At 31.3% G+C, this 15602-nt stretch overlaps 1 protein-coding gene across 2 annotated transcripts; it reads left to right on the top strand.

The window, feature by feature from the left end:
- Positions 1-945: 945 nt before the first annotated feature.
- Positions 946-7759, top strand: LOC107440291 (sulfotransferase ssu-1). 2 transcript variants are annotated; one of them, XM_016053173.4, is made up of 2 exons: positions 946-1183; positions 6638-7759. In XM_016053173.4, exon 2 carries the CDS (start codon positions 6651-6653, stop codon positions 7605-7607), a length of 957 nt encoding a protein of 318 aa, XP_015908659.2. In that variant the 5' UTR covers positions 946-1183; positions 6638-6650; the 3' UTR covers positions 7608-7759. The 2 variants fall into 2 exon arrangements, with proteins under 2 accessions (XP_015908659.2, XP_071035226.1); XM_071179125.1 differs by having other exon boundaries at positions 947-1093.
- Positions 7760-15602: the final 7843 nt, after the last annotated feature.

The following is a 15602-nucleotide window of genomic DNA, read 5'->3' as shown; positions in this document are numbered from 1 at the left end:
ATATATGAGAGGCAAAAAATAAAAACAGAAGATTTCGAAGAAAATTCGAAAATTTACAATTGAAAGATTTATTATGTTTTATTTACGGCACATAAGCTTTACAGGTACATAAAATTCATAATATAAAATAGAAATATAAAACGATAAATAAATAAAGTAAAGTACAAAAAAAAAGTAAGGAAGAAAAATATAAAAATTGAAGTTAAAAAAATCAAAATAAATGAAGTCGTAAAATAACAATAAAAAGATTTGCTGATATAATCGTGTGAGCTGATCACTAGATAATGAGTTTTTATTGTCATTTGTTTAATTTATTTCTTATGTTTTCTTTGCATTTTATTTATACAGAACAATATCAAACGATAAATGTTGTTCAACTCCGCAATTGAATTTTCCACGGATTTTTTTTCACTTACATGTATTTCTATTCCTCGCAATAGAAAATAAATTTTGAAACAGCTATTTATTTCCCAAACGCTACCTATTACCAGATTTAATCTTTTTCTAGAAAGATGAAAACTGATAACTCAATCATGAAATTCATCTTGTGAAACATTGTATACCAAATTATACTAATATCATAAATACTTATAATAATTTTGCCAATTTAAATTCTGGATACTGAGTGCTTAGAACTACTCCTTCATCGAAAATTTAATACGATTAAGGGTAGAGTGGGGGGTGGTAAGATTACGTTAGTAAGTGTACATAATATAATAAAATAAAATACCCTATGAGGTAAAATAAAAGATAATCTGAGATAGGGAAAAAATTATTTACAAAATATGCATTGAGATCGAAGAGTGATAAAAACAGCGGGCATCTTGATTCAATGCATCACTCCCTCGCCTCCCCCTTCCCCCCCGAAGGGTTTCACTGGTGCAGAGTGATGCAGTTCATCTTGATGCGCTGTGAATTAAATTGATAAGGAATTGAAGTGTCCAGATAAAACACCGTCGCTTAGAAAAAAGTCTGTCCCTGAACTGAATTTAATATTTGTGTCGATTCATTCGAAATAGAAGATTTGATAAAAGTCACAGTTTCCGCATTTCGCGGATTCATTAAAAAAAAACGACGTATTTAGTTGTTGCAGGTAATTGTCTAGTTTAGATCGTTATAAATTTTATTATTTCTCACGAACCAGGATACGCCTTTGATTCTTCTTAGAATTTTAAACTCGAAGGTGAGTAATGTTCTGATTTGTGTTTTATTTGACGATTGCTAAACGGGAGAGGTATAGTTAAGGATTGGGAGTGTACACATGATGCATATATGAGTCTTGGTGTTGAGGGCTATCTTCGAGTTTCTCGACTGTACAGATCTGAGGGAAGGATAAGCTTATGGCATTAGTAAGTAAGGTTCCAGTTGAGGGTGTTGGTAAGGGCGATGCCTATATATTTTGCTCTGGAAACAACTCTGTCGTTGAACAACGGACTAAATATTTTGGGTTTACGAGTACTCCTATTCAACTCCGTAGCCTTGTCATTTTGAACCCAATCCAGAAGACAAGGGAGCTCCGGGATCAAGTATTAGGAGAAATTTGTCTTCGTACAGAACTTTTTCATTAAATTAATTTTCAGTTGCGCCAATGGTGTTGTCATCAACCAATTTCATCAATGGTGTTGTCAAAAATGTCAGCTTTCTCGTGATCTGAGTAGACTTTTTCGTGAGAGGTATTGAAGGGCATGTTTAGTCCTGCTAGTCTTAAGTGAATTAAACATTTTTCACGCGTCATTGTCTTCAGTATCGATGCTTAATGCGTTGCTTAAAGTTAAGCTTTTTTGCCATCTATTAACTTCTGACTTTACGTTGGGATCTCAAGTATTTTTATTTTTTTTCCTGATTTGGTTTTATAATTTTATCTGCTCTTCAATGCTTTTGGGAATAATTTTGCAGTCTGGTCAAATGTTAATGATTTCAGTAGCTTCATCGTAGGCGGCTTGGATATCTTTCGTTAAGTTATTTACTTCATTTTCTATGTCTTCTATTTATTTGATATTGTTGGAATGAGAGCATTGATTTAAAATATTTTCGTATAGTAACCAATTTGTTTTCCTGTTTGTAGCTCTTTTTTTGTTTCTCCTTATCAAAACAAGTAGTCGCTAAAACTGGTAGGTAGTCACTGCTTAATGCATGCACTACTTCTAGAGAGAAAGGGGCGCTGGAATTCGTCATTAGGATATCTAGAATGTCACCAGAGAAAGAGTGATTTGTTGATTCACTTGGAGCATAAAAATTTTGATTGTGTTTTGTTATAATTTGTGTTAGGTATCTGTCATTATCAGCCCCAGTCAGTATTTTTTGAGTTGATGTTTTCCACAACAATGCTATCAAATTGCTGGGGAGAAATCTTAGATGACATCTTCCTTAATATTATTTTGAGAAGGATTGTAAGGGCTTGTAATTTCAAATCTCCTTACATTAGATAGGGTGATTACCACTGAGACTTCTTCAAAATCGTAATCACTTTTAGAACTAAACATTGCAGTTGTGTATGCCTTTTTAACATATGAGGCAACGCCACCTTCTCAAAAGGCCGTCCTGTCGCACCTAAAGAGGTTATAGTTAGCAGTCTTGCTTCCATTTGGTTTATTGAGCTGCGTTTCGTTAACTGCTTCGATGTTGACATCGTGTTCATGGACAAAATGTTTCAGTTTTTCAATCTTCGTTTTTAGGCCATTCGCGTTCCAGAACGCTATTTTTAAAGGGAAAAAATTATCTCTGTTGTTTCTGTCCATAGTTTATTTTGAGGGCTTCCTGATAATTACTGTCCAATCCACTTAAGATGTCTTTAACGATTAATGTTAGAGTAGTCAGTTTTTCAGCTACCGTTTTGGAAACTTTTATTCTTTCCTTCGCAATAGAGAGTGTGGTATTTGATTTTTCTTCTAAGGCCGCAGCAACGTAGTTTTAGTTCTCGAAAATTGATTTTCTTGACAGTACTGGATTTTTGGTTATTTTGTTGTGCTTCTCGACCATGCGATGCAAACAAGGCATTTTTCATAACTGGCAGTAAGTCTCTTTCGCAGTTAGAACATTTTACGGGTTCGTCTTCTTTTTTTGTTTCATTCTTTAAAGTGATTTTTTACACATTTGACGTAGCGGGGATTGTTATTGCCTCCAATTTGGAAATAACATATTAAATTCTGTAATTATTAGACTGCAATATTTATTTAAAACTAAAGTGATAGCCAATACTAAAAATAATATTATCTAGTTTTAGCTTATATACTTCATCAAATTTTTTTCGTAAAGAATCGCGCAGTGAAATGTTGCGCTTATACAAAATCAGAGCGAAATAAGGCAACTACTAAGAAACAACTTATTATTTCAAAAAACTTTTACGTAGCTAAGAGATTGTAAGATACTAAAAGGTTTAAAGTAGTTTTTACACTGCAGCAAAGTGTTGTATTTATTCAATACTCGAGGGAAATAGACTAACTACAGAGGAACAAGTGATTATATAAAAAGAATTTCTGTCGCTTAAAGAAAAAGAAAAATGTTTGATTATAAAATCACTCGATATATTTCCAGCCTTGCCAACTACTACGCGTTTTGCAAAATATTTCATATAGTGGTAAACAATTAAAAATCCAAGCTTTCAGAATTTTTGGTAATTTTGCCAACATTTTAAAAGCCCCACAGCGCAGGAGTTGAAAGAAAGTGTCGATGCATATGAACTTTTAAATCATTTACATGTAGTGGTGCGGGAAATAAATTTAATTGAATAAAAAATTATATATTAAAACATATTCATAGCTTCCACTAGAATAAATGTTTACAAAAAACGTGGAAAGTTGGCAGCCCTGCATTTTATACTTTCGTTTTATTGAAATAAGTATATACTTTGCTTCTGCAAATTATATACTTATTTTAATAAAGTACGTTTATAAGCAAATTACAAGTATGTAATTTGGTTAAATTTTTTTTAATAAAAAGAAGAACTCCAATTTTCTACCAGAAGCATGATTACCACAGACATTTAGAATAAGTGTGTTAACTTTTTCTTTTATATTTTACTTTATAACCGGCGCTGAACAGATGAACTAATTCTGAGTTTCCGACTATCAATGTTCAAATCCGTGGCCTTACAGTTTTGAACCCCACCAGAAGAAAAGGGAACTCCTGAGTGAAGCATTGAGACAAATTAACCTTCGTGAAGGACTTTTTCATTAAACTAATTTTCAGTTGCGTAACATGGACCATGAAACCACGAAAACCTCCTATGGTTTGCCCGACGATGTTACATCAGCAATGTGGCCGGTGCGAGCCGGGTGGAACCAGCCAAAACTGGGATTCGAACTGAACTCCTCATTAGGAGGCGAACGCTTTATCTTCTGAGCCACCACGCGTCAAGCGTGTTGACTTTACTTTAAAAGAGGAGTCAAAAGATAACAATATCATGAAAATTTACTCGAGTGACTGAGGCCGTTTATGGTCCTTCTCCTTGAAGTTTTAACTTTGAAGTGACTACTTTCTAATAACTGGAATGTGAACGAAGAGAAAAGTTTAAATAATATGTATTCTATACAGAAATGGGTCGAGATATAGAGATGCAAAAATAAGTAACCATTCACCTGAGTTTTAGGACTTCTTTAAATTTTAACACAATAGTGAGAACAAATTGATATTAATCTTTATATATTTAAAAAAAAAGATACGGTAATAATCTCTTTTTAAGCATTTATTTAAGTGAACCGAGTCTTTTATTTCCGCTGTAACACAGGGTGTTCCAGGATTATTGGGACAAACTTTAAGGGAAAGTAGGGGAAGGAAGGATTCTTGAACTGCATAGCAACCCATAGTCAGAAACGTATTCGTTAACTGCTAGGTGGCGTTGTTCTCAAAACATTGGATGTAATAGACCTGCATTGCCGCAGTCATTTGAGTTGTCATCGCATGCAAAGGAGCATGCAGATCTGCAAAATGATGTATGGATTGACAGAGGGAAATGCACCAGCAACAGAAAATTATTTCAGCTCAAAAGTACTCACAGAGAGATGCACATAGCCGCCAGATGTTTAATAATTTGCATCACAATTTCTGCGATTATGGATCATTACGAAGTAGTCGTCATAGTGAGGGTGGACCACGCACAAATAGTGATGCAAATTAATAAACATCTGGAAGTGCGGTGCATCTCTCTGTGGATAGGTTAAGGAATTGATTACGGTGCCCCGCGACTTTGCATGGGCTATTTAATAAGAATGGAATTCTCACCGCAACAACAGCACCCCATTCACCATGATAAAACCAAGCAATGCGGACTTGTCTGCATACGACACCGGGTTACTCACGACGAGAAACATCCCAATCGACTCGATAGACAAAGATGACCTGCCGGAACAAAAGACTTATAGCCCAATCCCACAGTAGAAACCAGAAATTTAAGACCAACAGCAGGAGAGACAACAACTATCCTGCGGTCTATTGAGGATACTCAGCCTGGAAGGCTAACCCAAGAAAAACTTTATTGAAAAAGTAATTAATTAAAATACAAGAAATTGATGTAAGTTACACATAAAGAAAACTTGGTTGTAGCAGATTGAAGAACACCTTTTAAACGACTTGCAAAAAATCAGTGTAGCAGTAGTAGGTGTTCACGAGTAATCAGTCCTTTTCCGAATGCGTTTCGGCTCTCGTTGGCTCGAGGGGAACGACCTTTGTTCCCCTCGAACCAACCATTGAAGTTTTGTGTTCAGATTGAGTCCGAACTTTGTGTTCACTTCTGTACAGCTAGTACACTTACTCTTGGCTGTACACTCATTTATACGTTGTCCCAATGAATAGTAGTTTACTCAGGACTCATCACACAGACAGTCCTTCACCATATCGCCGAATCTATTACATTTATAATACTTTAGTACTCGGAAGTAGTCTTTAACATTATATGTGCGCCATCGTAATTTGACTTTGCTTCGTTTTATAACCCTGTTAAAAGCTTTCGGCTTGATCCTAATGATCCAGTGGTGTTCCCTTTTTTTTTTTACTTTATTGAGAAAGAGACTTCATCGAGCTCTCGGTTATTCCTCATGGGAAGGGGCTTCATATGTAGGGTCTCAAGGTCTTCTTTGTATGTTCTCTACATCTACGTCGAATATTTACCCTTCGCGACTTCTTTCGAGGCGGCGTTTGACTCGTCTGGACCCTGATTTTCAAATTTAGTTTGAAATTTCCCAATGTATTTTTTGAACTCAACTTGGAGTAGGTCTCCATCCTCCTTTATTTTTTTACGCGTTTAATTCCAAGCCTAAGCCCTGAGGGATTTATATTCTTCATTAAAATTTTTTTCAATGGACTCAGACGTACCTAAGGTGAAATACGAAAAAAGTGAAATTAACATTATGAGACCCAAACTTTAGACCCCTCTTAAACTACTAAAACCACATTTTGCAGATTAATTTAATTAGATTTAGTCCCGGGACTTTTTCATAAAGTCAATCTTTACTCCACTTCTTTATGCATTTTTGTTTCCTTACAAAAAATAGGTAATCCAAACTATTCTGTATTATTTGAATGACATTGTCATTGAATTTTATTTGTTTTAATTTGTCGCAGGAAAAATCTAACTATCCAAGTTCTAGATTAAGATATCTGTGCTAATTTATAAAGTAATAAGAAAGATTTTTTTTTTTAGGTTGAGCACTATTATGGCTTCTAGTACAAATTCCATTGTGAAAAAACCATTGTATAACACAATGGATGGTATTACATACCCTGGTTTCTTTTCACCAAAATGTTTCCGTGAAGCTCTGGATTACAAACCACAAGCAGAAGACATATTTATCGTGACTTACCCTAAATGTGGGACAACATGGATGCAAAACGTAGCTCTTTACATTTTCCGGAAAGGAAAAGAATTAGAAGATATCTCACAGTTTAAAAAGCATTGTCCTTACATCGATATGCTGGGCAAAGAAGGCATCGAAAAAATGCCCCGCCCAGGTGCTTTTAAGACACATCTTCCTTACGATCACCTACCTTATTCGCCTAATTCCAAATACATTTTTGTCTCTCGAAATCCTAAGGATTGTGTTTTATCTTTTTACCATCACACGCAAAGTCAGCCAGAATTTGCTTTCTGGAATGGTAAGTTTGATGATTTTTTCGAGTTTTTCATGAATGGTGAAGTAGAGTACAATGATTATTTTGATCATTTGTTGTCCTGGTACCCTCATCGTAAGGACCAAAACGTTTTCTTCACTACCTACGAGGAGATGAAAAAAGATATAAGGAGTGTTATCGTTACCTTGGCGAAATTCCTTGGCGATGAATTTATTTCCGAAATAGAAAGAGACAATGCGGTGTTTAACAACATTGTTTTATACAGTAGTTTTGATTACATGAAAAAGCATCTCAACGATATGGGTGACTCTAAAAAAATAAAAACAGCATCTGAGCAAATGGCTTATGAAGGTTTGAGGCACAAAGCCGAGTTTATTTCTAAATTAAATCTGCCCGAGGAATTGCCTGAATTGAAATTTATTCGAAAAGGAATCGTTGGTGATTGGAAGAATGTTTTAACTGACGAGCAGAATGGAAGATTAAATAGAAAGTTTAATGAAAGGTTATCAGGAACTGATATTCCAAACTGGTTTTCTTTCTAAAATAGATATGAAGAATTGAACATTTTTTTACATACTGATTTACAGAAATGCTTTAAAAAGTGATATTTTTAATGATATTATGATGAAAGGGAATGTGATTTACATGCTGAAAACTGTGTACTGAATAATAAAAATGTTTTTTTCTACATTAATTGATTTAAGATAGTAATTCTGCTCCATGAATTTCAAAAGATCGATAACAAAATTTTATCCCTTCAAAAGAAATGAATAAAAATTACTAAAAATGAAAACAAAGCTATAAAATAAATGAAAATAAAAAAGAAATGTTAGGAGTATATTTTTTAAATTTTTTTGTTAATATTATCTGATCTATCAGCAGGGAAGTCACAGGCGACTCATGTACAAAGTGATGCATAATCAAAAGCTAAAATCTATTAAAAGAGAATAAAATAAAACTTTTTTTCTTTCTATTCTGTATATTTATTTTGCAAAGAATATTTTCCATTTTAAGTATGAATAATTTACAATGTATGTCATGATGGTTTTAACGATTGAATAATTTAAAAACTTAAATAGACAAAAAATAAATTACCACTTCTTACATTTTTTTACCAAGTTTTTACCACTTCTTACATTTTTAGTGAAGCATATCTGATAAGTCGTACAGGAAATGAAATAAAACAATGTATCCTTTTTTAATGCCCCATAGTTTCTTTAACCCTGAAAAATTTTAAAAGTGGTGAATAGTTGATAGAAGTGGTAAAAACTCAACTTATCTAATTATTCAATCGCAACTACCACCATAAATTACATTGCAAATTATTTATATTTATTATGAAAATAAAATTTAATAGAAAAAGTTGCAAATTTTAATACAATTTGTAGATTTTTGCTATTTTAGTCGCCTGTGTCAGCCCTAAAAATGAAAAATACTATATAATTTTAGTTTTCACGTTATATTAAAAAAATCCATTGTATAATTGTTAACATAAAAACATCATTTCAAAAGACGACTAAGCCTTTAAAAAACAGCTTTAAATAGTTGTTGTGTAAGCATAATACTGATTGGACTGCCTTACGAAATCGTGTGGAGGCTTTCAGTTATAGGAGTTTCTTATACACATTTTACGTAAAGGAATTGCATTATTAGCTATCTATATAATTCTAAAAATTCACTTTCTAGATGTATTTTATAGATCTCTTGGTCAAAAACACACGGATAAAATTTCGCCTTGAAGTTTTGAAGACTGATATTTGATATACAGTACGAGGTTACTTGAAAATTTTTTAAAGTGGTGACGAGATTTTTTTGAGGTTATTGTAATTTAATAGGCTTTAATTTACAGGGGGAACAATTTTTTTTTGGTGCGTTTACAAACAAATACTCAATCTTACCTATAATTTTGGTGCCAGCCGTGGTGGCGCAGGGGATAGAGCGTTCGCCTTCCAAAGAGGTGAACCGGGTTCGAATTCCAGTGATGAGTGGTCAATACGAATTCCACACCTGTCTCGCACTGACCACAGGAATAACGTAAAATATCCTTAGTGGTAGATGGATCACAGGTTAGCGTTTCATTGCCGTCAGGTTAACCATGGGAGATTCTTGTGGTCTTCCTTTCGATGTAGCGCAAATGTGGGTTAGTTCCACCAAAAAGGCCTTCAAGAAGGCAAATTTCTCTCAATACTCGATCCAGGAATTCCCTTGAATTCTAGATTGGGTCTAAAATTACAAGGCTACTGAGTTGAACATTGGTAGTTGTAAACGCGAAATTGAGTCGGTTGTTCAACGACGGTTATAAAATATAATTTTGGCGCGTAAAGCTTTCAAATCTGAAATTAATTTTGTTCCGAAAGCTAAAAAAGTTTTTCTTTTCAAAATAGTATTTTTATTTTATTTTATTTTGTCCTAATGTACAAATTTATGAAGAACGTATGGTCTTTTATTATGCATGCATGCACACTTGCCTGTTTCGCTGAAAAAACATATAACCTATATCGCATCATAAACTGAAATATATTTACGCCTTCTTCCTACCACTCTTTGTGTAGTAGAGAAGTGGAGTCACTTCAGTATTTACTCGAGTGAATTATAAAAAAATCCTCCCTAGGGATGTATTATTGAATTGCGTGAAAACTATAGGTTGAAGAGAGAAACTGATTTCAGATTTGAAATCAGCGATGCGAAAATATCTAAGCTCCGGACCCAAGCAAAAATATTTTCCAGTTGTTATACATTCTTGAGAAGAGGGATCTCATAGCTAATATTTCAGAAATAGAAACTATCTCCTCTTTATGAGAAAACTTAATTAGCATCGAGCCTTTTTAATGGTACCGAAATTTAAGTTACAATATTTGGTTCTTAGTTAATAAATTCCAACATATGTAGGTAATGTCATTTTGATTCAGTTGTTTTGAGATGAGCCTTTTAAAACTTAGGCTTGTTAACAAAATTGTTCAAACTTCAGTTTTCAATTTTCTAAAATTTCTTTAATTTCTTTTGAGCACAAAATGGAACAGTTAGAATATCAGATTTTTTTTTTTTTTCGTAATAGCTTTATTAGCATTCCTTTTTTATGATCATTAAATCTTAAGTGGTAACTAACAGAAGAACGAATTCCCCCAGTTTATGAATAAATGACGCAAGTTGTTAGATGGAACAACTTTTCCTATTATTGCAGTAAAAAGTTATTTGTAATTAAAAATTGTTTTCATATTTGTACGAAACTTGGTTGAAATTAGCGTAATTTTTAAAAAGAGATAGTTCTTTTTTTTCTTCAAAAATGAAAGAAAGTAGTAGCACAAATACATACCCCATTATTAGGATTTGTTTTCCAGAAAAAGTCTACCACTATTCATTTAAAATATTTATATATGGATTTGGAGTTGTGCGCAGTAGTTTTTAAAAGTCATCAATTATGTTCTTCATTTTTCAAAAATCAATTATTGTACATATCAAATCATGTTATATCTTTATTTTAAATTAAAGTCTACAATCAATATGTCTAATGTTATGTAAAAACGTCAATTTGTCATATTGAATTTTTCATTGTTTTATTATTTCACAAGCGAACGGCTTGATTTTTTTATGGCTACCACAATGTATTCGAATGAACTTCAATGTATGTCATAATTAAATATGTGCTAGTTAAAATATAGAAATTTAATTAGTGAAATATGTATCAATTTATGTTAATATTTATTTATGTCAACTTACGTATATATATATCAAATTATGTTTATATTTATATATGTCAACTTAGATTCGATGAATCAGATATTCAAATGTTATATTTACTCAAGCAAAGTGCTTGTTTTTCTATTAGCTACCACATCCACTGCTAAATTCAAAATGTTATTACTATAAATTTTCTGTAAATTTCTAGATGTATGGGATAGGGGCCGCTAAGAGGCCCAGGTGCCCAATTTTTGTAAATAAAAGTAAAGTAAAAGTAGTTTTTAAAAGCTAAAATATCATAGTAAGTCTCAGAAAGAAATGGCAACTTGATGAACAAAAATGTGCTTACACTTTAATCACATAAGTGTTTTCCATGCGTTGAATCTTGTGTCTGGGCTTTAATGTGTTAATTTAGATTATTACATTAAGAAAATCGACGTAAAATTTATGAAACCAATTGTTCTTTACCTCCTTTGATTTTCTATACATGATCATAACTTTTCATCTGGTATTACACATTGGAGTATCGAATTGTAATTCTTTCAAGTTTGATGCAGGTAGAATTTTAGTAATAACCTAAATTTGGATTTATTTTAAACCTCCAAAAGGCGAGGAAAACATTAAACTAATAGTTTTTGTTGATTGTGTGCAAAGTGCTATTTTATAAACTATATTACTTCATACAGTGAAAAATATTTCATAAATAGTATACAAATTACATAAATTACAAGAAAATTCGAAAACTTAGTAAAGTAACTGTTTCAAAAACTTGATAAAGCAAACATTAAATTAGTGCTCAATTAATGCAAAATATTACCATCTTTTAACAGAATATGCTTATGAATTCCACGGTATAGTTTAAGATTTTTTAAACAACATGTCTCTGTGCCTGCTAATTTGTATATAATAGCTTTCCTATTGAATAGTACAGTACACTACTATAGATACATTATTTGTGTGAGTCTGCCGACATCTAGTTCAAGTTGGAGCTGAAGGATGTAAAATCAAAAATATCTGTAGTATATATATCCAGAAACCATTTAAAGTAGAATTTCAAATATGGAACTGTTACTGATGTAATTGCAGTTTCTCGGTTTGAAACTTAGCAGAACTTATTGTTATATATTTCGACAAATTTATATAAGTTTCATTAAAAGAGAAAATTCTAAGTTTATTAATTGGTCTGTAACTTTGCAGAGCTTATTTTAGCAACTCAAGTAGCATCACTCNATGAAATTCAAAAATACTATATCGCGATACATCGCTATATCGCGATGCAAAACTGACGATATATCACGATATATAATTTCTAATATCGCCCAGTCCTACCCACGACATTTACGCGTAATCCATCGCCAATTCCACTTGCAATCGCCTAGTTTATAATCTACGGTATGTTTTGTCAATTCGCTTACCGATCACAAGGATAATAGTCGCCATTTTGGTCACTAGTTTGAAAGGTGAAGTGTTTTTTCGCTTGATCTGTTATTTCTATTTTCCTTTTTTTCTTAACTTTGTTTCATACTTTTAAATTAATAATGACAGGTTATGGCGCATTTGGGTGTTTTAATAAGTCAAAATTAGGCTTTAAATTATATTGTTTCCCTGTTGGAGATTGTAATAAAGAGCGACGAAATGTATGACTGCATAGAATAGGCAAAAATAAATGGACTCAAAACGAAAACAGTATGAAATGTGTGATGTTATGTGAGGTAAGTATGAAATTGATTTATTTATTCATCTGTTTCAAATTTTACAATATTCACCTGAAAGAAATGAAAATAGACAACAAATATTGTTTGTAATTTAAATAATTTTTCAGTTAGAAACCTTTAAAAATAGATTCCAATAGTATTTAAATATTTGAACGTTTTTGTAGTCAGAATTAAAAGTACTATAACTAGTGTAACCTAATTGTTTTTGTTTTTTTGAAATATTAAGAATTATTCTTTAAAATAAAATATTTACCATACAATACTATAAATACTCATCCAATATGTCAAAATCATAATGAATCTATATAAATTAAATAGCTTTAAATCTAATTTCTGTAATACCGATAAGATATGACAATTAAATGCAAGATTATATAGTGTTTTAAAAAAAAATTTGAAATTCTGCCAAAATTATTAATGCTGTTTAAGTGAATTTCCTGTTTCAGCAGAGACTACAACTCCACCGGATTCGAAAGAATATTTTAGAAAACGATAGAGTACTACAAAGTAAAAATTTGCAGATTTCCGGTTAATTTTGCTGTTTTTCAACAGGGTGAACCCTTAAAAAAATTACGTATGACTTATACTTTCGAATTATTTAAAAGTAGTGATGAATAAAAAACCTATAAATCAAATTTTAAACCTAAAATCATACATTAAAAAACTATCACTTGAAAATATTTTTTCGCTGTCCGGACCAAGTTGGCAACTCTCTTGCAATTACCAAAATGGCGAAATGTCGCTACTTAAGCTTATCCAGGGCTTTAATTTTGACAGATTTCAGCATTACTCTATCACGTTCCATTCAAATTAAATATGCTAAGCTCTGGATATAAAATTACTTCCCTGGTCTGGAAATTAGCACGATTTATTTTAACAAATTTCGTATTTCTGTATCAAGTTTGATTAAAATTGAAAATGGTTTGATAGAAATCATTCCCATTGCGCGTATCATTCCTAAGGAAACATTTTAATAATTCGAAACTAAAAAATTGGGTAGAATTACATTGGCCATTCTAGGTCAAGTAATTCGTAACTCAGATCTTCTTCAACTTTACCATTTCTAAATGAAATTGATTATATAATTGCCGAATGTTACTCATCTGATTACTCTTCTGATGCATGTTACTCATCTTTATTGAATTTCATTAAAATTAGAAATAGCATAATCTTGATCTGAAAATTAGTTCACTTGATGTGCAATTGCCAAAAGCGTTTTGAATCAATTATTAACCTGCATATAGAATTCTCTTATGTGGCACCATAAATTCGGGTATTTCTCTATTGACAACATAGTTGTCATTTCTTTTTAGGTCGTCTTAAGTAATAGTTTAAGTAGAGGTAAAAAATTAATTATACGTTATGTATTTATTTTTCCTTTCGTTTGATTGCCTAAAGTAATAATTTAACTAGTGTTGAATAGTCAGTTATACTATAAGTATTTACTTATAATAATTTTGTATTTTTATTGAAATAAAAACTTAGTTTCCATGTATTTATTTAGATATATTTCTGATCCTATTTATAATAACTGTAGAAACTTAAAACATAGATCACATGCTACCATATTAGAGGCGCAAAGCTCTTGCCTTTTGAAGAGATTATATCTTTTCTTTATTTTGTTTTCCGGATTTTTTTAAAATAATAAATAATAAAAAATAAACTATAAATAAAATTTTATGTACCATATTTAATTTTTTAATACCATATTTTCTCAATTTTTTAACTTTATACATAATGCAATACTCGCGGTATGGATTGATAATTAATTATATTAATGAGTGGATTGACATTAAACTACTTAAGAGGTTGTATAAGATAATTCTGAAAGGTGACTACGCTGCTAGTATAAATTTAAAGAGGATATATGGGTGATTCTCACAAAATATGACAATTTAAAGTCTCCTGCTCCAAGATCTAATACTATACTACTAAAAGAACTTTTTTTTTTAATTTTAATAAATAGCATTGCTGTTAGTACTTTAAAACGGTCTTGTACTAGCTTTGGCTGTTTTATATAGTTAAAAAATTTAATTGAATTTGAAAATGTCATTTTCCTGGTATATCACAAACAATATTTTCAATAATAACTAGCTTCAAAGCATTCCATAAATTTTTCAATATCAAATTTTTTTTTTATCTCAGCCATTGTAAGCATTTCTGCAATATATGCGGAGGGTATTATTTACAAAAACTTTGTAGAAAATAATTTTTTCTTTCAATAATTTATTTGTTAAAAGAAAATCTGTCATTTTCCTGGCTACTTTTATTTAGTGATTTATAACCAAAATAGATAGCGCCAGCAATCAATATCTTATGTTATTAGATTGATTAGAATACCATCCTATCTGAACATGTTTTATTGCGTGTATAAAGTAACAACTTTCTGGTTCAAAAGCTATTTCAAAAAATTTTTCAATGTGAGCAGGTTTTTATGTTGTCTTCTTGAAATCATTAATAACATAAACTACATAGATCTACCTGAGTTATTTCATGAAATCCTGCTGTTTTCTACAGAATGTAAACATCTTAGGCCGAAATGATAAATAAAAGTAAAGTTAAATGCTATATAATGGCAAATTGTTATTATCCTGGCTGTCATTTTCCTGACTTATGAATACCAGGACATTGAAACAGTTACCAGAAATTTTTTTAGACAGTTGAATGTAAAGAGAAAAAGCAAATATTTACCTAATACCAAGCTTATGTAAGATTGTAATATGCTTGAATGCAATCAAAGTTTTTTCTTTTAATTTAATGATTGATTATTATACACAATTTTATTTTGTACATATCAGCAACAAAAACATTTTTAATTCTTTCTACAGTGGATAAAAGAATTAATTTAAGCAATTCACGGTCCATCTAACGTAAAGGCTTAGTTTGAGTTACTTACTATTAGCTTAAAATGACTGTGTGTTTTTTTTTTACTTCTAAACTAATATGTCATTTTCCTGGCATTCAAAATTTGGTGAATTTCTATTTTATTTTTTTTTCTCGAGCAAATGTCAATAAACTACACTGCTATCTGTAAGATACTCATAAATGTAACTAAATAAATATACAAAAAAAAAATTAGATTATTTTGATGACTTTAAATTTGAAGAAACTTTTTGTTCTGAATTGTCATGTTTTCAAAGAATC

The sequence above is a fragment of the Parasteatoda tepidariorum genome, chromosome 3, assembly GCF_043381705.1.
Source record: "Parasteatoda tepidariorum isolate YZ-2023 chromosome 3, CAS_Ptep_4.0, whole genome shotgun sequence".
In the NCBI taxonomy this organism is placed as follows: domain Eukaryota; kingdom Metazoa; phylum Arthropoda; class Arachnida; order Araneae; family Theridiidae; genus Parasteatoda; species Parasteatoda tepidariorum.
The sequence above is the reverse complement of the archived record's forward strand: the minus strand, read 5'-3'. Positions and strand labels throughout refer to the sequence as shown.

What these genes read in the sequence shown, in the direction of transcription:
- LOC107440291 (XM_016053173.4), top strand. Translation starts at nt 6,651, where the DNA reads ATGGCTTCTAGTACAAATTCCATTGTGAAAAAACCATTGTATAACACA.